General features: G+C 35.4%; 1 protein-coding gene across 10 annotated transcripts; it reads left to right on the top strand.

The window, feature by feature from the left end:
- Positions 1 to 90: 90 nt before the first annotated feature.
- Positions 91 to 27,250, top strand: BRD9 (bromodomain containing 9). Of its 10 annotated transcripts, none has more exons than XM_040549888.1 (17): positions 91 to 230; positions 1,289 to 1,509; positions 3,244 to 3,376; positions 5,175 to 5,235; positions 6,169 to 6,313; positions 7,473 to 7,583; positions 8,431 to 8,543; positions 11,549 to 11,681; positions 13,811 to 13,886; positions 15,698 to 15,793; positions 16,630 to 16,762; positions 17,496 to 17,607; positions 19,258 to 19,296; positions 19,940 to 20,011; positions 21,324 to 21,426; positions 23,015 to 23,182; positions 24,775 to 27,250. In XM_040549888.1, the coding sequence occupies exons 1-17, from the start codon at positions 158 to 160 to the stop codon at positions 24,873 to 24,875; spliced, it is 1,890 nt and encodes a 629-aa protein (XP_040405822.1). In that variant the 5' UTR covers positions 91 to 157; the 3' UTR covers positions 24,876 to 27,250. The 10 variants fall into 10 exon arrangements, with proteins under 10 accessions (XP_040405822.1, XP_040405821.1, XP_040405816.1 ...); XM_040549887.1 differs by having other exon boundaries at positions 8,428 to 8,543; XM_040549882.1 differs by having other exon boundaries at positions 8,368 to 8,543.
- The last annotated feature ends 14 nt before the right edge of the window (positions 27,251 to 27,264 follow it).

Here is a 27,264-nt window from a genome sequence, read left to right as displayed (position 1 = left end):
GCCTTTTTCCAAATCGGCGGGCTAGTGAGAGGAGCTCCGCCTCCTTCCCTTCGACCGGGATCTTCCTTCAGAGAAGGGGGGGCGGGACAGAATCCTTCCGCTTTGAGTGCTTCCGGCGGGGAGAAGGGAACTTGCGGTTGATGGGGTAGGCTCTACTATGGGAAAGAAGCACAAGAAACACAAGGCAGAGAAGGCGGAATGGCGCTCGGCCTCTGCCACCACGTACAGCGGTAAGAACTCGTGGGGGGTGAGGGGGAGCGGTCGGGAGCGGGGGACGCCCCCTTGTACCTGAGGACGTGTCTCTATCCCCGTGGCTGTCGGCAGGGTTCGGCATCCCTTCGTGGGCTGGGTCGCAGCGGAGCGCCTGAAGGGAGAAGCCTTTGTTTGCGTGGGTGAGCGTTACAGGGGTGAACCGCCGGCTGTGGAGAAACGGAAGTGCTGAGTGGAGCGTTTCCCTGAGAGCAGGGACCCCCCTCGGCAGGAGAGACAGGGTTGAAGCAGATGGCCTTCTCGCGTGAAGGTGGCTCGGGAGAGGAGCTGAGAACACAGAGCAGGCGCTGGGACGCTGGCGTGGAGTGTCATGGTGTGTTTGACACCGGGTGTCTTCGTGGTTTGTACGGCTCTTATTGAGGGATTCCCATTAGTATATCAGTGTTTGAGTGATACGTGTTTTCACCTTGTTCTGACAAGCGTTTGTCATGCTGCGCAACTCAGGGAACATTTTTAGATGTATTTAGAATTCTCATGTAACAATTGAGGTTTTACTTTGTGGGACGACGTGTTGAAAGATTAGTCATTTAGCAGGTACAGGAAATGCTTCTAGCAAACAGTTCAAACGCTGACAGGAAAAAAATCCAGTGAAATAACTACTGTTACCGTTGGTTGTCAGGTGCTTTAAGCTTAGAAACAGTTTGTGTTTTGCAAGCACTGACAATTGGACTTATGGTAGGACGCAAGAGCTATACTTGCATCTGTGATATTTTTATGGAGAGCCAAGGAGTTAGTTCCTTGTATTTTCTGGGTTTTTGGAAGTCATGATATTAAATGTGTCAACAGCAGCTGCTTAATGTGGATTTGCTAGCCTTCGCAATTGCATTTATCTCTGAACGTATTGCGTGCATTTTTAAACCATAGCAGATTCTTGTAAATAGCACTTCCAGAAGAAGCATCCCTAATAAGACTTTAATTGCCATCACTTTCTTTTTTTCTTTTTTCTTTTCTTTTCTTTTCTTTTCTTTTCTTTTCTTTTCTTTTCTTTTCTGTATTTTTTATTTTTTTTTTAATTTAGATTACGTAGACAAGCCTTTGGAAAAACCTTTAAAACTGGTACTTAAAGTTGGAGGCAGTGAAGTGACTGAACTTTCTGGGTCAGGGCATGATTCTAGTTACTATGATGACCGATCAGATCATGAGCGAGAACGACATAAAGAGAAGAAGAAAAAAAAGAAAAAAAAGTCTGAGAAAGAAAAGGAAAAGCATCTTGATGATGAAGAAAGAAGAAAGAGAAAGGTAAGCTGTTACTTTTAGAATTCATACATACCTGAATTCAGACATGCACACTTATCAGATGTAAAATCTGGTTCAGTGTACAGAAACACTTTCTTTTTTTTTTTTTTTTAATTGGTATTGTAGGAAGGTCATTGTTTGGAAACTTCATCAATCAAAATCAAATCAAAAAATGTTCACAATTCAAAACTGTAGAAAACCCCTGTATGGGACTTAGTGCATTTCTTCCATATAGAAGAGTGATACCTAAGTGATGACTTGTTGAATAATGTAAAAGCTTGTTTCTTTTAACTGCTTTTTCTCCTATCCATTTGTTTTGTCTCTAGGTAGAAATATTTCTGTTCTTAAGTCTGATGTTTCATATTTCACCCAGGTCAGAAACATGCTTTGCTACCCTTTGAAGGGGGTGTTTTTGTTCTTTCAAATAAATCCAGAATGAACTTCTGTCCCTAATACATTACAAGATATTGGACATTGAAACTTATATGTTTACTCAAAACAGGTTTTTAAAATGTGCTCTGTTGAGTACTGTAATACAGTAGTCTTAGCATCTCTTGTTTAGAATAACCTGCATTTGTGGCTTTGTGGCTTTGTTAGTAGAAATTGTGATCACCTTAGTTATGCCTAAGGACACGACTCATGTTGAGGAGTGAGGTTGAAATTGGCAAGAAGGCACTGACACTACAGTTTTATTTTAATAATACTGATTTTGTGTACTAATCGTACTTTGACCTCTCTGCTTTCTAAGTTCTATGCTGTCATTTTATTCTCATCTGACAGTTTTTCTGTACTCCTTTGTGTGTGTTTATGGCTAAAGTGTTATTTCAAATTGATTTGTTGGGCTCGGTTTACTTGAAGGTGGTGTATTTTGTAGGATTGTTCAGAAGCTCTTGAACACAGCACAGAGAGAGGAAAACTTTATTTGTAGAAATGCTTTCAAATGTTTCAGTTACGTATAGGTCTGGGAGTTGAAATGTACCAAAAGAACCACGTTTAATGCAAGGGCATTGTGCTTTTTCTTGGGTGTGTGTTTTTGGTGTGTGTGGTTTTTTGTTGTTGTTTGTTTGTTTTGTTTTGTTTTGTTTTGTTTCTCCAGAACTTCATTACTGGTGCATACAAAAGAAACTAATGGGTAGATCATTAATAAAACTGTAGTCTAAACAAGGTTAATCAAAGTATGCTTTTCTGTGCAAACATGAGTAGTTACTGTAAGAATGACTCGAGCATATCTTTGCTTTGAAGCTCAGGAAGAGATCAGTAATTGCCACCCCTGTCAGAGCATTTCTTGTGGCACTTTTATACTGTTACTGAATTATTGCGTATTTTATTGATTCCTGTTTAATGCATCAAGCAACAAAACACACACAGATGAAAGCAGATCTACAGACTGTTCTTTACTGAATCAGAAATTAGCTTTGTTTACTCTCTGATGTGGGTATTAACATGCAATTTCACGTGTAAATAGCTTCAGAGTTTAACATTCTTTTTAGGAACTAATGAGAGAACAGTAGTGCATTAAATACAAAGAGGAAAAAGGTAAACAGTATTACATAATCAGGAATAAAAATTGACAAGTGTCAGTTGAAGTGACGCTATTGTTTAAACAGTATTATTACATGTTACAGGTCAGATATACCTTGAATATTCCAAATAGGAAATTACTGTCTTTACCTTTTTGTGTGTAGAATAGCACGTTCAAAGTATGTTCTAAGACCTGTTTTCTTCCTTCTGTACTAGGAAGAGAAAAAGAGGAAAAGGGAGAAAGAACAGTGTGACACTGAAGGAGAAACTGATGACTTTGATCCTGGAAAAAAAGTGGAGGTTGAACCTCCTCCAGATCGTCCTGTCAGAGCATGCAGAAATCAGCAAGGTGAGCAGTGTGAAAACTTAAATCATCTTGAGTGCTTTAAAAACACCGACAACAAAGTAATCAAGCTTTTGCCAAGGTACCAGAATGTAAAATTTCCACGAGAATTTTCTGAACTCTAGAGACTTAGCAGAAACTTCTGAATGTTGAAAACACTGTCTGAAAAATCAATATTCCTCTTGTTGCTGCTGCATTTTAGTAGGTATGTTTTCATAGATTGAACATGCTGAAGACATGTAGTTCAGGCTCCTGTTACTAGGTAGAATAAAGTGTCATTGTGCCTGGTGTTCCGCAATTCCTCCTCCTTAGCATTTCCTTGGTGTTTACAGAGGAATGGTCATAATGTCTGAAATTAAGCTTTGCTCAGTTCAAGAGAAAAATCTTGTAGACTGTTTAGCTGTTGCTATAGTCTTCTTTTATAATCTGTGTGGAGTTTTAAGCATCAGAGTATATTAATATAGTATGTAAGTATATAAATATTTAAGTATTTAAGTTTTGAGTATTACTTTTTTCATCAAAAGTATGGCAGATAAGTTGTGATAGGATGTCTCTAAGGACCATAGTCCCTACAATTCCATACCAGTTTTATTTAAGTCTCATCACTAGCCAACATTTATATCAGTTGTGTATGGTAATCTCTGCATGTTTAATCCCTTCAGGTTTTCAACACTTTTCAGTGGAAGCTTTTTCTTACACACAATGTTCAGATATATCATGATCTTAGTACACATCTGCCTTGAATTGGAACTTAGTAGTATATGTTGTGTCTAGGAATGTATTGTCTTATTTTCAAAACACTGCCCGTTAACAGGTCAAGCCATTTGTTGAGGAATTTTTAATTATGGCTACTACAATTATGACTACTTATAATGACTTCTAATATTAAATTAGGAATTTGTCCATCAACTGTAAAGGTGCCCTGATAGGGGTTACTGACATTTTCTGATCAAAGCTTTATGTCTCTGGAGAGTCTCGAGTCCTGAAAAGCTGTCAGGCTAGAAACTGCCACCTATATTAACTAGGGTTCTATTTTCATCTGCTTGGAAAAAGACAGGTGTGAAAGCATATAAATAGTCTTAGCTGTTTTGGTTAAGAAGGGAAATGTTTCTCCATTTTCATGATGAAGAGTTGGAGCTGTAATTCTAGATTTCAGGATGCTTCTTTAATTTTTCAAACTTCACATGAGAGCCAGTCTCTCTTAAGTATATACATGGACCAGGTAGCTAACATTTGTAGCGTTTATCGTTTAATCTGTACATTAGGTAATACCTTAATCTATACCTATCTTTCCGGGAAGTCTGCATCTGTGTGTCACTCGTCTTTTTGACTGAAAAGATTAGACTGAATCTCAGATGTGCTAATTGCATTGGTGTTATGGCAAAGGAACTATTAAAATTGCACTGGTAAAATATCAGAATGTGGATTTCCCAAGTGCACTACTTGAGCAGCAAAGGTTCTTTTTTCTTTTCTGTAAAAATAGATAACACCTTATGTTCACTTTATTAGTTTTAAGAAATTTTACTAATAGACATAGCATTGCATCTAATTTATTATCTACTAGTTTTTAATTTATTATGTTTAAAACTGATTAAGTAATAAAGATGAATAAATCATTACTGTATGCTTATAAATAGATTATCTGATGTGCTTCTGCTGTCATTGAAATCCATGTCTCATTTATCTCTAAACCAGTACAAGTTGCACTTGTAGTTACAATTTTGTCTGTTTTTTGTTTTTTTTTTTTTAATTATTGTATTCTCTGTTTCATTGCACTTATCCATGTTTCCATCTCAAACTGCAGCTGAAAATGAGAGCACACCAATCCAGCAATTACTAGAACACTTCCTTCGCCAGCTTCAAAGGTATTAAGCATATTGTATCTAGTTATATTGACGTTGCCTAGCACATACGTGTTACTTTAAAACTTATCCTGGTTTTCTGTTAGCAAATAATGCCTAAATGACTGTAGTAGCTGTAATATGTTTGGTAACTTGCAACTGCGTCAGACTTGTTAATTTTTAAAGATTAGTTGCTGAATATTGTTACCAACAATGCCTGGGGTTAAGCATGGTATGTTTTGGGTGTAGGGTATGTTGCAACTGAAGGTTTAGTAAATATTGAAGACTGAATTTAGGGAATTAAAAAAAAAAAAACAGTTATTAATTGTAATAGCTTAAAGATTGAACTGTACTTAAGAAGTTGTGTTTTATTCTACGTCCTCTGACAGATGCCAAAGCAAATATATACCTGCTTGCTTGATAATCTTCTGATTTGGAGAAGCTTTTTCTTTTATTGTTTGTATGTGTTTTTTCTTATGTTAACCCTGTAGCTCATATTTTTGAAAAGAAAATTACAAAAATCTTTGATTTTTCTTTTCTTATTATATAGTAAGAAGCTGAATTTAGAACTAATGTAAAATAGTAAACACTGCAGTTATTTTTAGAGGATCTTACGAACAAGAAGATTGAATGAGGTGAAGCCTCTTCACTCAGTGAAGCCAAAAGACCCATTTCGAGTGTAACTAGAGATAGAGAAAGCATACAAGAAATAATTACATAATTCAAGAACTAGCTGAATCTCTTTCAGAAAGTCTACGCATGCATAATCAAAATTTTCTCCTGCATCAGGGAACTTTTCAAGTATTTTTCTCTTTTGGGAGAGTGTTTTCAGTCGTTTTTAAAAAGACTGCCCATTTATGCCGTTAATGTAGTATAGAAACAATGGCCATTTTGTTTGCTTATATAAATCTAAAAGTTTGTGGTTTTTTTTTTTGTTTTTTTTTTTTTTACTTTTAGGAAAGATCCTCATGGGTTTTTTGCTTTTCCAGTCACGGATGCCATTGCTCCTGGATATTCCATGATAATAAAGCACCCCATGGATTTTGGTACTATGAAGGAAAAAATTGCAGCAAATGAATACAAATCAGTCACTGAATTCAAGGTGAATTGATAGAGATTTAGTTATTTCAGAACACCTCACGAAGAAATCAAAGATTAATTTTAGAGGCCTTTCTTAAATTATTTTAGCATGCATATATTCAGAACTCAGTATATTCTTTGTATTAGAATGGGTTTGTTGTTTTATTTATCGCTGTGGAAGTTTTCTGTTTCCCAGTTTCCTATTCTACCACAGTCTACTGCAAATTACTTCGGAAACTAAGTACATACTCTGAAGTTATATAGAATTCATGCTTCTAGATGTAAATATGAGTAAGAATATTACAAAGGAGTAAGTTCTTTTAAGGAACCTGTAGCTGCTCTTTTTTTCTTTTCTTTTTTTTTTTTTTTTTTTAAATCTAGACTGGGTTAGATTGATTAAATGGTAATTTAAACGTCTGCAAGAAAACTGGAGTTACTTAAGCATTTTGTGTGAGATACAATAGCAGCTGTGTATTTCCGTATAGTTTTCCATATAACTTCATTTGGAATGGTGTTTTGGCAGAACTTATGTGGCAAAGTTATTGGCAACTTGTCTTAGCTATTTTGGGTATTGGCATTGCTGTAATACTTTATTGCATGCATTGTTGTTTTACAGACAGTACAGTTTGATTTTTTTTTTTCATGATGTCAGCTCTTGGAAGGAAAGGAGTTTTATTTAACCAGTTCATGAAATTCCATCAGCTGCCTTCAGTGTTATTTTCTAGCGTGGTATTGATGTAACAGTAGCCTTGGCTGCGAGCATTGGCTTGTTTTTCTTTCTTTTTTTTTTCCTTCCTTAGAAAAATCCAGCAAGGTGAGTAAAACATGGCTTAGATTTCCTATAAGTGATTTGACAAATAGTAGTTCTTCTACATTTTGTCCGTTTGATATGTATTTATTAGGAGGAAACGTTACATTTGACGTACAGGCAAAACTTGTTATACACAAAGAAAAACAATTCCAGACAAATCTGAGCATTCTGAATAAGGGAAAAGAGAAAAAGGGCTCAAACCTTTACAATTTAGTCTTCCCTTTTGGCTTTCCATGAGTCTTCTGCTTTTGCTGCTAGAATGTTATTGTGGTTAATGTTTTTGACAGAGCTGTCTTGATGAAATGGTAACTGCCAGTCAGTTAACAAAGGAGTTTGAAATTTTAACAGCTTTTTGTTTTGCATTCTACAGGCAGATTTTAAACTTATGTGTGATAATGCAATGACGTACAACAGACCAGATACTGTTTACTACAAGCTAGCCAAGAAGATACTGCACACAGGCTTTAAGATGATGAGCAAAGTAAGAGACCTATTAAAAACAAAGCAGAAATACTTTGTTTTGGGGTTGTTGGTTTTTCAATCATTCTAAAAAAAAAAAAAGGAACATAATTAATAACAGTCTTGTTATTTCATCCATCTGCCATTAATTATAGCAGTACCTATTTATGCTGCTATATTTAAAGGCTTGATGGCATTTGTATTATAAACACACCTTTATTTATCAGCCTCATCTGCATCACTGAAGTCTGTAGGAGCTTATTCCACAGGCGTCAGTGGAAGTGCCTAAAATCTAAGTGCCTAAAATCCAACTATAAAACATTGCTTCTGGGTTCAACTTTGAAAATAAGATACTATTTAAGTTTTATTTCTGCCTTTTTTTTTTTTAAAGATGGGTGGGTGTATGGGAGGTTTCAGGTATTTCACAGATCTGCATGTGCAAACCCACACATTTTTTTTATTCAAATGCAGATTTTAGTCTGTAAAATTGAATTATTTTTGTGAGCTCCTTTTTGTGTGTGCGTGTGTGTGAACGTATTTGTGTTGCAGGTCTGTTATGGTAAGAGTTGTGTAAAATAGGCAGCTGTCTTTGCACATGCATGGGTTTTTGTTTTTCTCTCTTGATAGTTGGGCTGCAGAAATTCTGATGCCATGCTACCATGACCAAATCATGTTGCATCACCATTGGAAACAAGGCATTAAGAACAAAATAAGGCCGTGGCCATTCCCATCCCATCCCATTATCATAGCATCTTGGCTGTGAGGGAAAGGTTAAGTCCCTGCTGCTCTGTCCTTTCTGATTCTAGGAACGGCTGTTAGCTTTGAAGCGCAGCATGTCGTTTATGCAGGACATGGATTTTTCTCAGCAGGCAGCTCTTTTGGGTGATGAAGACACATCAGTTGAGGAACCTGTCCCTGAAGTTGTTCCTGTACAAGTAGAGACTACCAAGAAATCTAAAAAGCAAAATAAAGAAGTTATTAGGTAAAGGTTTTAACGGGTGTGCTTACTGGTCTGTTGCAGTTTTTGTAATATCAGACAGCAGCAAAGAATTGAGAATAGACTCCTTGTGTCCTTTTTCCTTGTGGTCCGTAGGATAAATGAGCAATTTAATTTATTTATTATTTCTTAGAGGTAGTTTAATAATCCAGTGTATTCCAACTTGAAACAAGCAACTCAAAGAATTACTGCATATTCTTTTGAACACTAGCTTAAAGTTAATATGTATATATTAATATTTTATCCTTCTTTACATCTGCAGTAAATAAGTAGGGTTTTTAACATAGACACAAAATTTTCATGTTTTGTCATAACTTTGATTTTTTTACTTTGATCTTGTGGCTAATGTCAAACTTGATGGAAAATCACTGTGTTCATTTTAAAAAGAAAAAAAGTGTTGGTGTGTATCAAAATCTGAACAGTATCTATGTGAGAGGGCAAAGTGTACCAGATCAGTAAATTATTTTTATTTAGCTTTAGTTTTATCTGGCAGGATATAGGTGTACAGAAGATTATTTCTAAAGCAGATGATAACCTCTTCCCAGTGAAATGTTACTAAGCTTCTTTGTAAAATACTTTGGTAGTGTAAATAGCTGTCTTCTAGCAACAGGTACCCCCTTGTCACAAAATCATGTCTTTACTGCTAAAACCTAATTTTGGACAAATTGAATAGTTTTTTTTTTCTATTTTATGAGGAGATTGTACCAGAAACCCTGATTTAGAAGGAAATTACCTTGTTTAGTGAATGTCGTCTTACATAGATGTCCTAGGATAGATTGCAGAGCATTACATCAACTGGAATTTAATTGACAAATTGTATAAAAATCAAACTGTAACAGAGCACTGCTAATTATGTATCAAATAATTTGATTATGGAGATATGTCCTGCAGTCTTCTTTCTTAAACATCCAGAGGAAAAAAGTAGTTTCTTACTTCAAGTTGATGCTCTCACATTTTTGTTAAAAAGAAGTTCTAAACAGTCACGTGTTTAGTGTAACAAGAACATTTTTGTAATCCTATTTAATATCTGAGGGAAGAAAAGTATTTTGTGGCAATAGGAGACAGCAAATCTTTAAACCTTTAAAAATATTTTTAAACTGAGTAATTCTGGGGCTATTCTGATGTCAGCATACAGAAACACACCTGCTGCTGTATAACAGGCAATGATCAAAGTGTATTGTGTTTAATAGATTACATACAGGAATTAATTGAATGTAGCTTTCTGTATAATGGGACCTCATACAGATGGATTGATTGATTGATTGATTGATTTATTGGATACCATTATTTGGTTTGTATGATACCCAGAACAATAGGTTTCCTTTTCTGATTACTTCTTAAGTAAACTACCTTATAGAAGTACATTTGTACTTTGCCGCTTTTTGTGTGCTTGTCTTCAAGTAAAGAGAGCTAACAGAAAAGGAAATTGAGACTGCCAAGCAACACGGTACTGCTTTGTCTTTAAAATCAACCTTAATGTGCAATCACATAGTCAAGAATATGTGAAATATACGACTGTGAATTGTATCCTGCTTTCCAGTTTCTTTGGGATCAGTTTTGCTATAAATTTACTTTCCTGTTCTTTTCAGTGTTTATGTAATTTCAGTACTCAGAACTATTTCTTTGCTAATTAATTTGACCTTTAAACCAATTGTATTTTGGCACCAGTGTGATAAATATTCTTTTTGATGTACAATAAGAACTTTGGGTAGTGAATCAGACATGGTAGGAGATATTTTTGCCTTCACAATTCACAGTTAAAAGCAAAGAGCTGAAATCAATGTTTTCAAAAAGTGTTAGTTTAGACCTCTGTGCTGTAGTTTAGAAAGGGACTTGATTATCTTAATATCTAAGCATTTTTTGAAAATTTTGTCCAGTGTACCTGCCGAACATTCACTTAAAATTCTTGTCTGTTATGCATTCTGTAGAGTGATGGAAAGTGTCTGTTTTCAAGGAGTTTGCTGCTGTATGCACCATTTCCTTAAGTTTCATTGGAACAAAAAGCTTTAGCATATTTTTCTCGTGACCCTGCGATCTTTCCATTGTCTTTAATAGCAAAACTTTCTGTGTATTGGATCTGAATCTCTATACAGAAAGAAAAATCTTAGCTAAGCAAATAGAAGAAGGTAACCCGGGACAAGGAAATGGATCTTGGGTAGAGGTGCTCTACATTCACTTACCTAGTACCTAAGGCGTTTGGCCCTTAGTGTGTAATCTCTACATAATACCCTAAAAGATTTTGATGTACAGAGATTTACTTATATATTTAATGAAGACTGCCATATCCTACTGGTACTTTCGCATTCCCTCTTGTAATACTGCCTTTCTCTATTGTTATATAATAGCGAGGATATTATGTCCTGTTCCATTTGAGGTGTGCTTATTTGTTACGTTTTATTGTTCTGGTGCTGTAACGAAAAGTGATCTACTAAAAGATAAACAGGAATGGTGTGACTGAGTATGAACACTGATTGCCAATATTAACAAACATAGGAGTTAAAAGGAATCTCTATTTGACTGGGAGTAATGTCCTATTCTTTCTGGGAACTATGTGACATAATCCTCATAATTGCAATCTGTTGGGGTTTTTTGTTTGTTTGTATATTTTCCCCACAGAATTGCAGATTGTCCATTCTCTCATCATGTAATTTCTTTTCTGCATCTTTCTGTTTGGAATTTGCGGTAATAGCATATTTGTCTATGTGGGAGACCAAGGATGCATATAACATTCACCTTGTAATGATGTAAAAAAATTAATCCCAATTTCTGTCTTGAAGTTCTTCCTTTATGTTCATCAAGGTACAGAAACAGTTAATAAGCTAGCTTCTGCTGAAAAACTTCAGTTTCGTAGTATGATTATAATTCTACTGAAATGCAAAAGTAGACTCTCACTGGGAAAGGAGTGGGACTAATCTGTTTAGCAAGCTCAGAATTTTAGCCCTTTGTTTTATCTTTTAATTTCTACAACTACTACTCTTTTCTTTCTTTAGTTGCATATTTGAACCCGAGGGAAATGCGTGCAGCCTGACAGACAGCACTGCTGAAGAACACGTCCTGGCACTAGTGGAACATGCAGCAGATGAGGCTCGGGATAGGATCAGTCGATATCTTCCCAACAGCAAGGTCTATTTCATGACCAATTTCACAATTCCATGATGTGCCTAATTGCATTGTTGCATCTTGGAAAATAGGCTTTAGTGCTGCAGTGAGACTGTAGCATCTAGGAAGGGTAACGTATGCTGTGTGTGATTTGTCTATCACTTAGTTCCCATGGAAGCCCTTTTTAGGGCGTCCTAAATGGATCTCAAGTTGTATCATGCTTTGAACGTCTTTAAAAATTTACCTGCAGAAAACAGTGAACATTGGTCGGTCTTTGATCTGGTTTCCTTAATTGCAACCCTTAGTATTGAAAGCGATTAAAATAACATGGCACTCTCTTAATGCTGCAACAACAGAAGGAACAAATTTTGGCATAGGTTAAAGGTTTATTAAGATTCCTCCCTGATCCTAACAGAGTTAAGAAGTATTTAAGTATGAACTTACTGTTTTCAATGAGAAGTCTGGAACCTCTTTTAGTCTTGTACCTACCGGTAGTGGCTGTCAGCTATCACACATTCTTGTGTGATTACAAAACACAGACATCCTTCAGTGACCAGGAGGAAATAGCAGTGGGTTGTCTGGGTGGGAGTTTTGGACGGTGCTTACCACAAGCTTGATCATCTTGGACATGATGCTGATACCATTTAAAGTATTTGATTTTTTTATGCTGTTCCAGGAACTAATAGGAAAAGCTCAGTGATAGTACGTTTTCTTCAGCACGATCTGTTTATAGGCTATATTTTTCTTAGCTGTGTGATTTTGTTTGTTATTTCCTGCTAGGGTTTGGAGTGAATGCTGCAGGCATTCCCTACATGTCTGTGTTGAGATATATGTTACCCTGTTTCTGTTGCATCATGTGGAGTCTTATGAACCACCATTATACTTTGGCCTGATTTCTCATTGTCACATACAGTAGTGACCACTGCGATCAAAAAAAAAAGGATTCAGGATGTTGCTAAATCCTGCGTTTTCAACGTGATCTTTTAACTACTGTTGTAGAAGAAAGATTTGCATTGAAGCATTAGTGGTAGTAATGTGTTTTCCAACTTAAATGTATTTCTTGAACCATGGCTCTTGACTGTAGTCACTTTAGGCTCAGCTGGATTAGGAAGTGAAGCCTCATAGAACAGTGGGAGAAGGTTTAGTTTCTTTGGTATATTTCTGAAGCTAGGAAGAAGAATCACTAGGATTGAAGGCTATTTGGAAACCTCTAAAGTAAGAGTGGTTCTTCTTTAAAAAACAAACAAACAAACAAGAAACAACCCACCACCTTTACAGCAATGTCCATCTTCTGCTACTTGCTACCATTACTGAAAATGCCTTTCATGAAGCAGTCACTTTTGAAGAGAGCAAGTCAGTGCTGTTTAAGGAGGGTATGCAGCTCTTCATATCTGGGCTGTTAATCAGCTAGACAATGCACTGCAGACCCCAGTAGGCAACACTGACACATACTTGAAGTTCACCTGTTGTTAACTTTTGCCGTCACTTGAAGGTATTATTCTTGTTCATACCTCTTTCCAGCATTGATGCTTCTTTTTTCTTTAATGCCATCATTAGCTTTGGCATTGTGTATGGACAGAGTTTTCAACTTTTTAGAGGAAGCAAAAATAAAAATAAACAACAGAAAAAAGCAGAGGTATATTGTTAAACTTACTTGGAAATATTTAGGTAGAATATACATTTCTTTTTGTCTTTACTGAGAAGTTACAATATTTTTTGCATGATTCACGTGTAGTCAGTTTCTGACATCAGCTTAGTTTGTTGCCTCAGTTGTGGCAACAGACAGACCTGTGATCTTTACAGGTCAGTGTGTTCTATCATCTTTCAGATAGATCTCTTTTTGTCTTCTTACCATCACGTTTGTGCTCTGATAGGTCTGTCACAGCACTTCTTCCTTTTTAAGAATTTTATAGTGTGTTCACGATAGTACTTCTAATTAGAGGAAGTTGTGGGTGAGATGCATAAAGAAGTATTTCAGTCTAGACTAGAAAATAAGAAGTAAAGTAGCTTGCAGATAGAAGTTAGAACACTAGTTGGGAAGATCTGAATACAGCTAAAAATGCTTTTTAAAATTTTCTGTGTAAGCAGGCATCTCCTTTGAGTTTGGGCTGTTTTGAATGATTACATCTATGTCTTTGTGGTTGTATTTACAGATCGGTTATCTAAAAAAAAGAGGAGATGGAACTTTATTATTTAGTGTAGTAAATTCATCTGATCCAGAAGCAGAAGGTAAATGGTGTAATCTTCTAAGCAAACCTTTCTATAATATTGAATGTTCTAGTAGATTTTGTAGTCTTAAATGTACATACAGATCCTGTGCAGTACAGATGAATTGTTTTTTTGTTTTGTTTTGTTGTTGGGTTTTGTTTTTCTTTTTAGTAAATTTGTACTCCCATAACAGTTTTCCCCAGTAGCTTATTTTGAAGGTACTAAATGGAGATGTTTCTCTTTACCTGTCAAGTTTTCAGATGCTCTGTTTTAATGATGCTAACAGTGAGGTAAAATAATATCTCCTTATAAGCAATTACATATTGCTACAACTTTACAGAGAACTTGGATGACAGGCTTTTGCTCCAACTAGCTAGACTATTAAAATTTAATAGACAAAATGTGAATGAAATCGCTATAATGGTACACAAATGTGATATGCACAGATTCAAAAAAGGTAAAAGATGATTCAGTATATGCGTTTCTGTTCTAAATTATTGGTTTAATTTGTTTGAAGTTAACTAAGTTTTGCTTATTTTTTTTCTGTAGTTCCTTAATCTTTTCTGTGCTTTTTGTTTGTGTTACTACCACAAAATATTTATATTATCTTACACTTTCCACTCTTTTTAGTTTTGAGCTCAGAATACAGAAGTCTTCAAAGTTTGTAACGAATGACATAGCATAGTCCTTATGCTGCCATATGTCATGTTGATTTTAGTACTCCTTTCTCTGTACATTTTGAGATTGGTATTGATTTACAGCTTACCTGTATCAGGAATGCATGAACCCTTTTGGGTAGTCACATTTCTGTTGATTTTTTGATAAGGAGATGCAAACCTGTATTTCTTTTACTGTCTGCATTCTTTTTCGTTTGGGATTAAATTGTTCTGGAATGAAATTGAGCATTTTGGCTGCTATGATGCACGTATTTCTGAACAAATGAAATAAAATGAATGGGATTAATACCTCTGAAATCATGCTACTGAAAATTTAGGTAGTGATGGTAATTTTTGGAGAGCAAATGTTCACTGTGTACTATAAAGCACTGTACTGCTTCCTGATGTTTCTATGCTCCATGGTCTTTCTTGATTGTAGAGTTAATAGTAGTTACACTGGATTTACAGCTAATACTATAATCTGAATTTTTATTGTAGTTTATTTTTTTCTATCCTACTAAGGTTCTAGTGATAAATTTGCTTTCTGTTATTCAGTAACTGAGTATAATTACTACTAGAGTTCATAACATAGTCAGTGAGATTTTAAAGTAACTGGAAATGTCCTAAATACAGATTAGTTGGCTTGGTTTTATTTATTTATTTATCATGAAAACATATTCCAAATTATTTTAGCCATTTTAATTAAGCAGTTCTCAGAACCTTAGAAAAAAGAATATCGCTGTAGCCATAGTGGTAGTTACGTTAACAAGGTTTTTTTATATCATTTTAGTTTCCATAGGCAAACTACTGATTAGTAGTTGCTTTTAGTTTGTGTTGTTTTTATTGCTTTCATAAAATCTGAATGTTGGATGTTTATGAATCAGCTGGCAAAAGAACTTCAGATGATGCTGTATGCTTTGCAAGTAAAATAGCAGGATCTTTTGGCTTACTTAGTTAAGTAGGAGATAGAAACATATTTAGCACTTATTTGAAATTTAATGGAGAACCTAAATTATTCTGTGTATGTTTAACAAAAACATAAATCTTAAGAGAGAATTTTGCTTTTACAGTAACTACAACTTTTTAAAATAGCAACAGCTAAATGTTCACCATAAGTAAGTTTTAAACACGAGATTTAAAAAAAAATCATCTTCTTCTTTTTAATCAAATTGTTAGAGGAAGAGACTCACCCAGTGGATCTGAGTTCGCTGTCAAGCAAATTATTACCTGGCTTCACTACACTGGGCTTTAAAGATGAACGAAGAAACAAAGGTAAATGCCAAAGAATGTTTTGACTTTGTGATGATTTATTTGCGCAATTTCTGGATAAAAGATAATTTCAGATCATACCTGTCATACCTGAGGGAAAAGTTCACTTAGTTATTTGTATAATATATAATTATTCCATTTGCGGCGGAATGCAGTTTTAATTGTGATGACTTTTTTTGCATATTTAAACGTAACTTAGTTAGGAGGTTATTGATTAATGAAAGTACCATAGAAGCTTTTTAATTAAGGTACACCATTTTCTGTGGAGGAAAACATTTTTTCCTGAGCAACAGCATTTGGAGTTGAGAAAGAAACTTTTGGCCATTTGCTTTGTTGTATCATATGACAAGAATTTCACAAACAAGAGTGCTGATCAACTCAAACGTGCATTTTTTTTTTTTCCAGCACTGACGTTTCTAATAGTTCCTAACACACTGTTTTGTAGCACTGTAGTGTCACAGAAACCATGCAAGTGTTGTTTTTTAAATTTCCTGGTTAAATCTTGACTGAAGAAAATGGCTGAAGAAAAACTTCGATTTTTTTTTTTTTTTCAGTGACTTTGCTCTTTTGAAGTGCAGGAATATAAAATTTGGGGTTGCTGGTATTAGGGGAAGGGGAGGGACTCAACTTATTTATTTTCTAGTGGTAATATGTACATTTGTTCATTTGGCTAAAATTATTTCTAGAGTTTCCTTTGGATATTGCAGTTGATTTCTGTTGGAGGAAAAAAACACTGCAGTACACATTTCTGTACATTTCAGGAAAAAGAAAATGTCCTTTTCAAGTAATCTCTTACACTTGCATTAATCATTTGTCATCTCCTATTTCTACCTGTCTAGTTACCTTTCTTACCAGTGCTAGTACAGCCCTTTCCATGCAAAACAACTCTGTTTTTCATGATTTGAAATCAGACGAAATGGAACTCCTATACACAGCATATGGTGATGAAACTGGGATACAGTGTGCCTTAAGGTAAACACTTCCTTATTAAGAGGTCTAACATTTCAGAGCAATTTTATGACTAAAAGCAATTTGGACTAAATGTCATCTGGGAGCCTCCAAATCCTCTTCCTTTTCTAGCTGTTATCCTATTTTTTTTTTTTTGGGGGGGGGGGTGATCTAGTATTTTTTACTTATTTTGTAATTTGCACATTTATTTTAAGACTGTTCCAGATCTTGTTATTATGGGTCTTTGACCACAGGATGTTATTGGTTGCTAGTTATTTGGCCATTTGCTTTATACCCAGGAGTAACTGGTTTTGGATATGTAAGTAATAGATTTCAATCAATTTTAAAAACAAATTACTTTTTTTTTTTTTTCTCCAGGGAGTTTCAAAACAGTTAGAGCTCCCTGAAAAGGAAAATGCCACTTCTCATTACATTGTCAGCCTTGGAGGGAGAGAACTAATCCAAAGTTTGTTTTGTTTTCTTAGATTTTTTGTTGTTGTTGCTGTTTCTTGTTTAAAGGAAGGAAATGAGATATCTAACTTGTTTTTCATAACTACCAGCAAATTTTCTCTTGAAATATTATTGGTAGTGGGTTAAAAAAAATCTTGAACACCTGAATTGCTTTTCTAAAGAAGCATGATTGAGTAAAGGAAGAAGGGAAATGTAGGTATAATGCACCATAGGTTGAGAAAAACATACAAGTTACCTTTTATGAAAGTAAACATTTTCTGTAATGATGTATCTCCATTCCTACTAGCTTACAAGAATTTGTGAAGGACGCTGGAAATTACAGCAAGAAAATAGTAGATGATCTTCTGGACCAGATCACTAATGGAGATCATTCCAAAACTGTTTATCAGCTAAAGCAGGTGTGTCCTTGATGCACGGAAATGTCACAGGTTCATGAAAACAAGGACGGGCCTGTATCTGTTTTTTAATATTCTTTGAGTGGCATTGTTTTCCAGTGTCAATTTAAGCAGTGCAGGCTCAGATGTTCATCCAACCACGTGGTGAACCAAATTGCTAACTGAATTAATCAGCAGAGAAGTAATCTTCCTCTACCTTTCCCTCAGCTAGATCAATTCTCCAGTGTGGTTCACCAGGTGACTGCAGAAGGGAACAAGCAGGGCCAGCATAGTGGGGGGGGGGGGGGAGACCAACAAACTGAGGCTGTGTGCAGCCTGTCACACAATGTCATGACTTAAGTTTCTGCTTCTGAGTTACAATGCAAAGGATGTTTTAAGGATTTATTTTTCTTTGTTTAAATGCAAAATGTATTCTTTCTGGAAGGGTTAATAATTTGAAGTATTGGAGAAGGGATTAATACCACTGTACTGATACCTATTACCTAACAGTGCTAGCTTTTAAATCTGCATAATATGTCTGAAAGAAAAACTTTTAGCTTTTTTCCAAAAGCACTTTACCGTGAAGATCCATACTAAGACTGAAGAGGAAATTTCCTCAGATACGTGTATAATACCAGTGGAAATATTTGCATTTGGGAATGTTAGTCTAAGACAAAATAAACTACAAGAAATTGCAGAACCTTGTTTCATCTTATTTTAACTCATAAAACCACTCTTAGTTTGAAATAAATGCCTGCTGGTTAAAATGACGAGACTTTGATTCTAGAAGTAAAGAATGGAGAAGGGAAGGAGAGGTGGAACGTATTCAAACTTCCTGACATGGTGAAAAAAAAATTATGGTAAACCTTTGTAGCCTTAGAAAATAGGAGAGGGTGGTTAATTTTGGGGTAAAAGGAGAAAATGTAATGAAAAATATGGAACATCCATCAGCATTTTCTGGGTATTTTTCCAGTCTGTACTGGAAAAAAAAAAGTTTGTATATGAAACCTCCCTAGCAGGAAAAAAATGTAAAGTATTAGTTCAAAAAAAGTCTTCTAAAATAATATTTTAAATATTCTTCTACATGTGGAAACGTGTGTATACAAAGTATGTAACTTAGCTTTAAAATAAAACACACGCCTTACCATTTTTGCTACCTTGTTGTATGAATATTGAAAGAATAAATTTTCTGTTAAGAAATTTCAAACAAGTGGTCAGTGGCTCTTCACACTAAGAAATACAGTCCAGTTGTTTTATGAATATGAGGAGGTTTTGTGCAGTTAAATGTGGTTCATTAGCAACATGCCATGGTGTTTTATGCTTGAGTATTTTGTGCTGCTACATATGAGTAATAATGACTGTCTCTGAAAGCGCAATCTTAAGTGATCTGGAATCAGAAGTTACTGAAGTAATGACTAAAATGCTGCACTTGAATGTGAAGTTAACAGATAGAAGAAATAGCATAAGGGGACTCAAAGATTAGTTAAAATGCATAATACTAAAATATGTCAAAACAATAACAGTTATGTTGTAATTTCATTACACATACTTGAAATACTTGATACTTGATTCTAGCTTTATTTTGTGTGAGAAATTTGAATATGCTTGAAGTTGTACAAAAGAGAAGCTTTTGTCTTATGTTGAATAAAAGTAATTCTTGCTATTTCTCTCCAGAGACGAAACATCCCAATAAAACCACTGGATGAAGTTAAAGTAAGTTATACTGATGCTTGTTTTTTTTTTTTTTTTTAAATTGAAAAAAATGTCTTGGTCTTTGAAGTAGAGAACATGATAGTGTCTGGGCTGTGAACATTCAAATTTATTTAATGTTCATCTATTCTGTGTAATATAACACTCCATTTATTTCACTCAGAGGGTGCCGAGGCACTGGAACAGGTTGCGCATAGAAGTTGTGGATGCCCCATCCCTGGAGGTATTCAAGAACAGGTTGGATGAGGCCCTGGGCAACCTGATCTAGTGGCTGGCATCCCTGCCTATGGCAGTGGGCTTGGAACTAGGTGATCTTTAAGGTCCCTTCCAATCCAAGCCGTTCTATGATTCTATGATTTATGAACCTTTTTTGTATTGTGAGGAAAAAATGGTCTGTTAGAATCCTGGCTATTTCTAAATTGTTCATGTGAATGTGTGTGGTCATCCATTAGAGAAGGGCTAGTCTTTATTTATTAATTTCTTTTAGAGGATCTGTCCAAACATCACAAAACAAGACAGCATTCTGTGTTGTTTTAGGATCTGATTGTGGTAAACCAGTCGATTACACAAGCTAGGAGTATTCTTAGGAAACATAAGTGTATAACCTGTGAAATGCTAAGATCTAAAGTGATTTTTTTTTTTTTAGGTTCTACCAGTTCTCATAAAAGAAGAACACAAGTTGCGTAATACCTGCCCAGATTCTTCCAAACAGATTATGGTAAAATGGTTTGTAGAAAATGGGGAATACAGAGTACGTTCATTGTGCTTCAGTGGAAGAACGTGCATGCTCTGAGGTAGAGGTTTAAAATTTCAGTATCTAGAATAAGCTCAGTACTTAAAAAGGATTATCTGACACTGCTTACTTTAGTTAGTGTGTTAGTCCAATTTTTCTCTATTCTCTTGTTAATTAAACAAACACAGTACACGTAGCTAAATCCCAGTGTCAGAAAGATCACTTAGGAATCTGAAAGATAGTTGGTCTGCTGATGATGAATATTTGAGGTTCAACCTGCCATAAAACTGGAAAAAAAAAGCAGTATTTATCAGCTTTGCCCAATCCATTGAAAATGTAAGTTGGGAAGTAGGGGAAAATAATGCATATCCTAGGCTTTAACAGCTACTAGTCAATAAATAGTTCTTTAAGTGGTACTAATTTTATCTTGCAAATTACTTGTGACAACATAAGATATGCACTGTGTTCCATGGCAATTCACATTTAAATGATATGGATTACATTATACGGACTAGTGAAACTTAAGTTTTATGGAAGGGTTTTTGTTTATCTAGAAGATGACTGGTTAGGTTAATTCATAAAACTGCTATGTTATCTTTTCTAGAAATACAAAAAAGAAATACCAGGTCGTATATATACCTGCATGTCCTATTCCTCCTGCTGGACCGGGCAACCTCAAAGAATTCTGATGAAATGTATTTTGAAGCTTAATGAGTTTCTTACTTTGATCTCTTGCTTTTTGCCATGTAATAGCAAATACAAGTATTGCAGTTGAAACAAAATGCAGGCTCTGTTTCATTATCCAAAAGCACAGAGTGTCCTGCTTCAGCTGATACTGTCTAGAATAGGGAGGCATACCTTACAGATTTTATTAGTTAATAAAATTTTCAGTACATCCAGTGTTGCATTGAGGGAAAAGGGGTTCTGGGAGTTGTTTGTGAGGGAGTGGTTCCCCCAGTGTTCTTTTGTGGAGCAGGGATGAATTTGGCAAGAAATTCAGTTTGAGATGATCTGATAATATTAGTTTCAACAGTCCTTGATGTTGAGATGTAAGATATTTCGACTGCCTTGGAGGTTTCTTTCTGGACCTTTTGCCATTCATGTGACAGGGCCTGTCCTGGTGGTATATTTGGCTTGTGACATGAAAGTTTGCCAAGATGGTTATAGAAGTTCCAGTTTCAAGTGTTGATGGTGCACACTTCTGGGAGTGTGGATTAATCTTAAACTCTTAGTTGTTATGAAACTTATCATTACTGTTAGCCTTTTTTTCATGTTGTTTTTTTTTTTTTTTAATTAGGTTGGAGAATCTGCTGGAGATGGTAACACTTCTGACTTGGACTTTCTCTCTATGAAACCATATTCAGATGTATCTCTTGATATTTCCATGTTAAGTTCATTAGGTAAGTAATTAAATATAAGCCATCTATTATGGTTTAGTTGTACCATTTAGGCAAAATAACAGCTGGATTTGCTAAGAAGAAAAAGTGCTCTAAAAGTAGTAATAAATCTACAGTTAACGTAGCTAAAAGTCTAGGGCTGGTACAACATAAATGAAACCTTAGTCTGTTTTTCCTTTGAGACATTCATGTGCTAGCAAAGGTAACTTTTCTTGTACCACTGAAGAAAACAAAGTATTTGTACCTCCACATTTTGTTAGCTTTACCTGTGTTTTATGTGTGCATAGTAACCTAAGTATTAGGAATTAATGTGGAGCTTTGGCTCAGAAAGGTTATTGCTTCAGATGCTGTCTTTTGAAATATCTTCAGAAGTAGGTAAGTAAATATACAAAGCTCAAAGATATCACCACTTGGAACGTCCCAAAACAAACAAACCAACCAAAAAAAGAAAAAAAAAACTCCAGGTATTGGAAAGATTTTAAAGTAAGACTGTATAAAGTATTGGGATATGGTATATTGGGACTGTATAAAGTATTGGGATATGGTGTCAAATCCACATATGGTATAGGCATCCTACTTCAAATGCTACTACATATAATGTTCCCATTTCTGCAGGCTACTGAGGTGGCCAAATGTCTTCAAGAATGGAATCAGAAATAACTTTTGCAGTGCATGAAAGATGTTAAACTACCTATTATAAATCATAAGAAAGGTGATTGAAAGATAAAGAAAAATGCTACAGATTTCTCCCATATACGCAGTAGTATCTGAAAAGCAATTGTAAGCTCGGATTATGTTGTCACACACTAATACTACTGCAGTTCAGAAACACAAATAAATACCTGTTTTATAGGTAATGTTTAGGGGTGTCCGTTTTGCTGTGAATCTCCTGCTCCATTGAAAGCTGCTGCTTTAGTCTTTCATTAAATAATTAAACTTCTTGAGTACGTAGTTTCTGGAGAGAGATTATGACATATTCTATTTCACGTAATTCTTGCAATGTTAGGCAAGGTCTGTGTTGAAGACAGTCCAAAGAGAAGAAAGAGTTTATTTTTTAAGTCTTCATATGAACAGCATGTTTTCTTCATCATAGTAGTCTTTGGCTTCCTGTAAAATGAGTGCAACTGGAGAAGATACCCTTCTTAAAACTTTCTGTGATGGGGATTTCTTCACCTCCTTGAATCATGTTCTATGTTAACCGTATTTTAGGTTAAATATTTAAGTTATCCTACTGGTTTCCCTTCCTTTGGAGCAAACTAGATCTATTATTTCCTGTCTGGAGTTTAACAGATCACAAAGACAAATTTAACTGTTATAGCTGTTTAAATACTAGGAATCACTTCAATTTCCCATGGTTCTTTCCTTCATCCTCCAATATCTCCAAATGCATTTCAACATGTATGTCTTGAAACTGAAAACTGTAGCTGATGCCTTTTAGAAGTACAGAGGAAAATGCAATATTCAGATATTTGTGTAATAGAAAACACTTGCATTAATTTACTTTAGAATTTATTTACAATGACTTAGTAATTCATGAGTCAGTCCACGTATGCTAATTACAGGTTTTTGGTTGGTAACTGATGGCCCTTAGGGAAAGTGAAGAAGGAACTTGACCATGATGATAACCATTTACACCTGGATGAAACAACTAAGCTGCTGCAGGACCTTCATGAGGCTCAAGCTGACAGAGTGGGATCTCGGCCTTCATCCAATTTGAGTTCTCTCTCCAATACCTCTGAAAGAGACCAGCATCATCTTGGTAAATTAACTGTGTCATAGAAGTTACAGTATTTCTATTATAATTTAAACTAGTTAAAATTTGCCTTTTAATTTACATAGGTCTTTAGCATGAAACTACTCTGATAAAATAAAGCATGCAGACTGCAGGGTAACTTTTTTTTTTTAATACACATGGCAAAGGCAACTGGGAAGACAGTTTTGGTCTGTAGAATTAAGCACATTAGTTGTAGTAACTTATTTTAGACTTATATTAAGCACGATGGAAATAATTATGAAGTGTGGTGGCTTAACCTTGGCTGGTTGCCGACTACCTACCAAACCTGTCTCTCATTCTCCTTCCTTAGCACGATGAGGAGAAAACTATGATGAAAGAAACACATTGGTCAAGATAAGGACAGGGAGATCACTCAGTAATTACCATAACAGGCAAAACAGTTGACTTTGGGAAGGGTAATTTAATTTATTGCCAATTAATAAAAGAGTAGGATAGTGAGAAATAAAACGAAACCTCCCTTCCCCTCTTCTTCCAGGGTCAGCTTCACCACCAGTTTTTCCTCATCCCTGCAGAGTGGCATAGGGGGATGGGGAATGGGGGTTGTGGTCAGTCCATGTCTCTGATTCTCCTTTCTCCTCAACTCTCTTTCCCTTCTTCAGTGTAGAGTCCCTCCCATCAGATACAGTCTTTCAGAAACTGCTCCGACATGGGTCCCTCTCATGGGCTGCGGTTCTTCAAGAACTACTCAAGTGTGGGTCCTTTCTAGGGATCCCCCATGGGCTGCAGTTCCATGCTGGAGCAGGTTTTCTGGCAGGGCTGCAGTTCCTGACAGGAGGCTGCTCTTGCATGGGCTCTTCACAGATTGCAACTTCCTTCAGGGCATCCTGCTGCATTGTTGGGTCCTCCATGGCCTGCAGAGGGTCTGGTTCACCATGATCATCTCCTTAGGCTGCAGGGGAATCTCTGCTCCAATGCCTGGAGCACCTCCTCCCTCTGCTTCTTCACAGACCTTGGTGTCTGAATAGTTTTTTCACATTTTTCTCACTCCTTTCTCCTGCAGCTGTTGCACTGCTTTTTTTGCACAGCTACCAAAACCTAGCCACATAAACACAGTATATGAAACTGATTGGCAGATGACAATATGCCCTTGCATTTTATGCTTTTAGGAAATAATAACAAATATGTTATATAGTTATGTGTATTATACAATATAAATTTATATAACTGTGGCATACCTATACACAACAAGTCACAGGTAGGATTTTGCAATAGCCTTCCATTGTCAACTGAATAATTTAACGATAAGACAAGATGATAGGGTAACACACAACAATTTGGTGTCACTTTTAAGAAAGTATGCGATGTTATTTGGATATACTAAGTTACATCTTGTGTAATTCTTCAACTCAAAGTAATAATAATAATTGCTTTTCAAAAAGAATCTCAATTACTAAAGAATCTTGCGGTTTCTTTTTAAAATCTCCGTTTAAATATCATTTAAATGTCTGTGTTGCTTTAAAAGACTGAAGGCAACATACTAAATAACCATGCTATTTGTTTATATCATTTTTCTGTACTTCTAAAGGTTTAGATTTTTTTTTTCCCATTTGCTTCAGGAAGTCCTTCTCATCTGAGTGTTGGAGAACAGCAAGACATGGTTCACGATCCTTACGAATTTCTTCAGTCTCCAGAAACCTCAAATGCTACTACTAACTAATCTGTTGTATGTTTTATATATATATATATATATACACATACATATATGTATGTGTGTGTGTATATATATATATATTGTTTTTTAATTGTATTATGTTATCATAAAGTTTTTGTACATGGCAGAAACCTCAATTTTGTCCTCTTTCATGTGAGGATCCCTGTATAAAGTTGCCATATATGCTGAATCTTGGTTGAAAAATATTAAGTAATGTGTTACGGAATTTGCGTTTTATAGAAACTAAACAGCAATCATTGTTCTAGCATCATGACAACAATCACGAAATGTTTCCCATTGAATCGTGTACCAGTCTCTGTTCAGGTCTTAACTTGAACATCCTCAAAGAGGAATATTTTATTTCAGCAGTGACAGAGCTGAATGAATTGTGATAATTATTAATGTTTCCCATTTTCTAACCATAACAATCTGTGGAAGTGGTTTCTGTTTCCCCATATTTGTAAATTCTTGTTTCATGTTTCATTACCCTAGAGAATACTTGATATGAGAGTAACAATACTTGTAGTTGCGTGAAAATGCTCACTACATTCATTCTACCCTGGATCTAAAAAAGGTGGATGCTTTTGTGATCCCTTGTGTCTTAAAAATGAAGAAAATATAATACTCATATTTTAATTCAATATTTGCTTGGATGAAAAAAATACTGGATGAGAAGTGCTTTTTCAGTAGTTCTAAAGTAAAACCTTTAGAATTCAGTACTGATGTATTGGGGAGGTTGTACCACTGCTATCTGCAAGCTGGACAAATGCTACAGACTTGCAATAGTTTGTAAATATTAATACAAAAACACGTTTTGTTTGCAAATATACCTGGTGAAAATTTGATTCCTCATCTTTCATAAGTCTGATATACTAGGAGCTTCTGGTCTGAATTTTTGTGCTGCTTTTAAAGGTATATTTCATGATGCAAAATACAGTTGTAATCAAAATCAACTGTGAGAGCCCCCGAGGAAATTTGTCAGGTAACTGAAATCAAAGTCTTGATAAAGTTTTTATCTAGGAAGGTTTGTAAACTCAAACCAGGATGTTTGTGGTTGGGACTGTTTCCTTTCCCTCTTGATCTCCCTCTGAGATGCTTCCTCCACCCCTTCCCCCATCCTGCTCCTTAGGGATATGTGTTTTCTGTTTGAACATAACATGTAATGTTATGTTCAATTTATTACAACTTAAAGGACTTCTGTTACGATGCTTGTGTAAGGAATTATGATGGCCTTTTCCCGTTTATGGATTAGTAGCATGCTCTTTCTGTTGCCGTGAGTCAGTTGTGGACTACCACCTGAATTGAATCAAAGACATAATCAATTCTTTTTTGCCCCTCCCCCAGTCAGGTTGGCACAATATTCAAGGGAACAATGTTCTACTTAAAGGTTAGAAGTAAAAAGGGGGAGTCAGAAAACAGAACTCTCAAAATCAGCATTGCCTGTAAAGCCTTTTCTGTCTTCGTCAGTTATTTTATGAACTCTTGATTGCTGAAGCTCTGACACCTATGATTCTCTCAGAGTGCAGATCTACAGCATACTCCTCACACACAGTGCCAGTGCATCTTTCTGGTGTCTCACCTTAATACTGAAAGGAAACGCTAAGACTTTGATAAGATATTCAGTTGATTTATCAAAGTATCTTACCTAAGTAATTCTTTGGTATAAAGATCTTATTTTTGTAGTTCATCGTGATGTCAAAAGTTTTGGTAACATAGAATGTTTGCTGGCTAATAGCACTGTTTGTTAAAATTCAGAAGGTCTGCAAGCTCTTTGACTTCTACAGAGTGCATATATTGTGTTGGACAAAAAAAAAGTTGTCGTCACAACAGCTAGAATGGGCAGGAGGAGAACAGTTAGAGGTCACAGCAGTAACTTGTGATAAATATATTCTCATCTCTGAGGGAAAATGATTGTATTTGAGTATATAGTAAATATGTTCCAAAAGGCATGTTTGGCGGGGGAGGATTTATTTTTTATTTTTTTAACTCAGACAATAGGTTTGGTATAAAACAATTTGTGGGATGTTTTTGGAAAGGCAAATGAAATGCAAATGTTAATGTATGGTAGGCTTTAAGTGGTGATGGAGGTTCAGGTTTGTGAGCAATGTTTTATTTTTAATTATTAATCTGTTATCTTTCAGACACCATCTGATGTTCACTCTTATGTTACTAGAAGTAACCTATGCCACCAGTCTGATTCCAAGCTTATTTCATGAAAAAATATTATAGCAAGAAATAAGGAGAATATGAATTCAGCTAATAACAGCTTTTAAAGCCAAGAGGACCACATTTTACAAGTAGATGATTTCTATCACACTTTCATATTTTTATATCATTTTAAAATTAATTCTTGATTAGCAATAATCTCAGAGAGGAATATTTAAAAAAAAAAAAA

The sequence above is a fragment of the Cygnus olor genome, chromosome 2 (genome assembly GCF_009769625.2).
Source record: "Cygnus olor isolate bCygOlo1 chromosome 2, bCygOlo1.pri.v2, whole genome shotgun sequence".
NCBI classification, from domain to species: domain Eukaryota; kingdom Metazoa; phylum Chordata; class Aves; order Anseriformes; family Anatidae; genus Cygnus; species Cygnus olor.
Note: the sequence above shows the minus strand (reverse complement) of the source record. Positions and strands in the feature narration are given on the sequence as shown.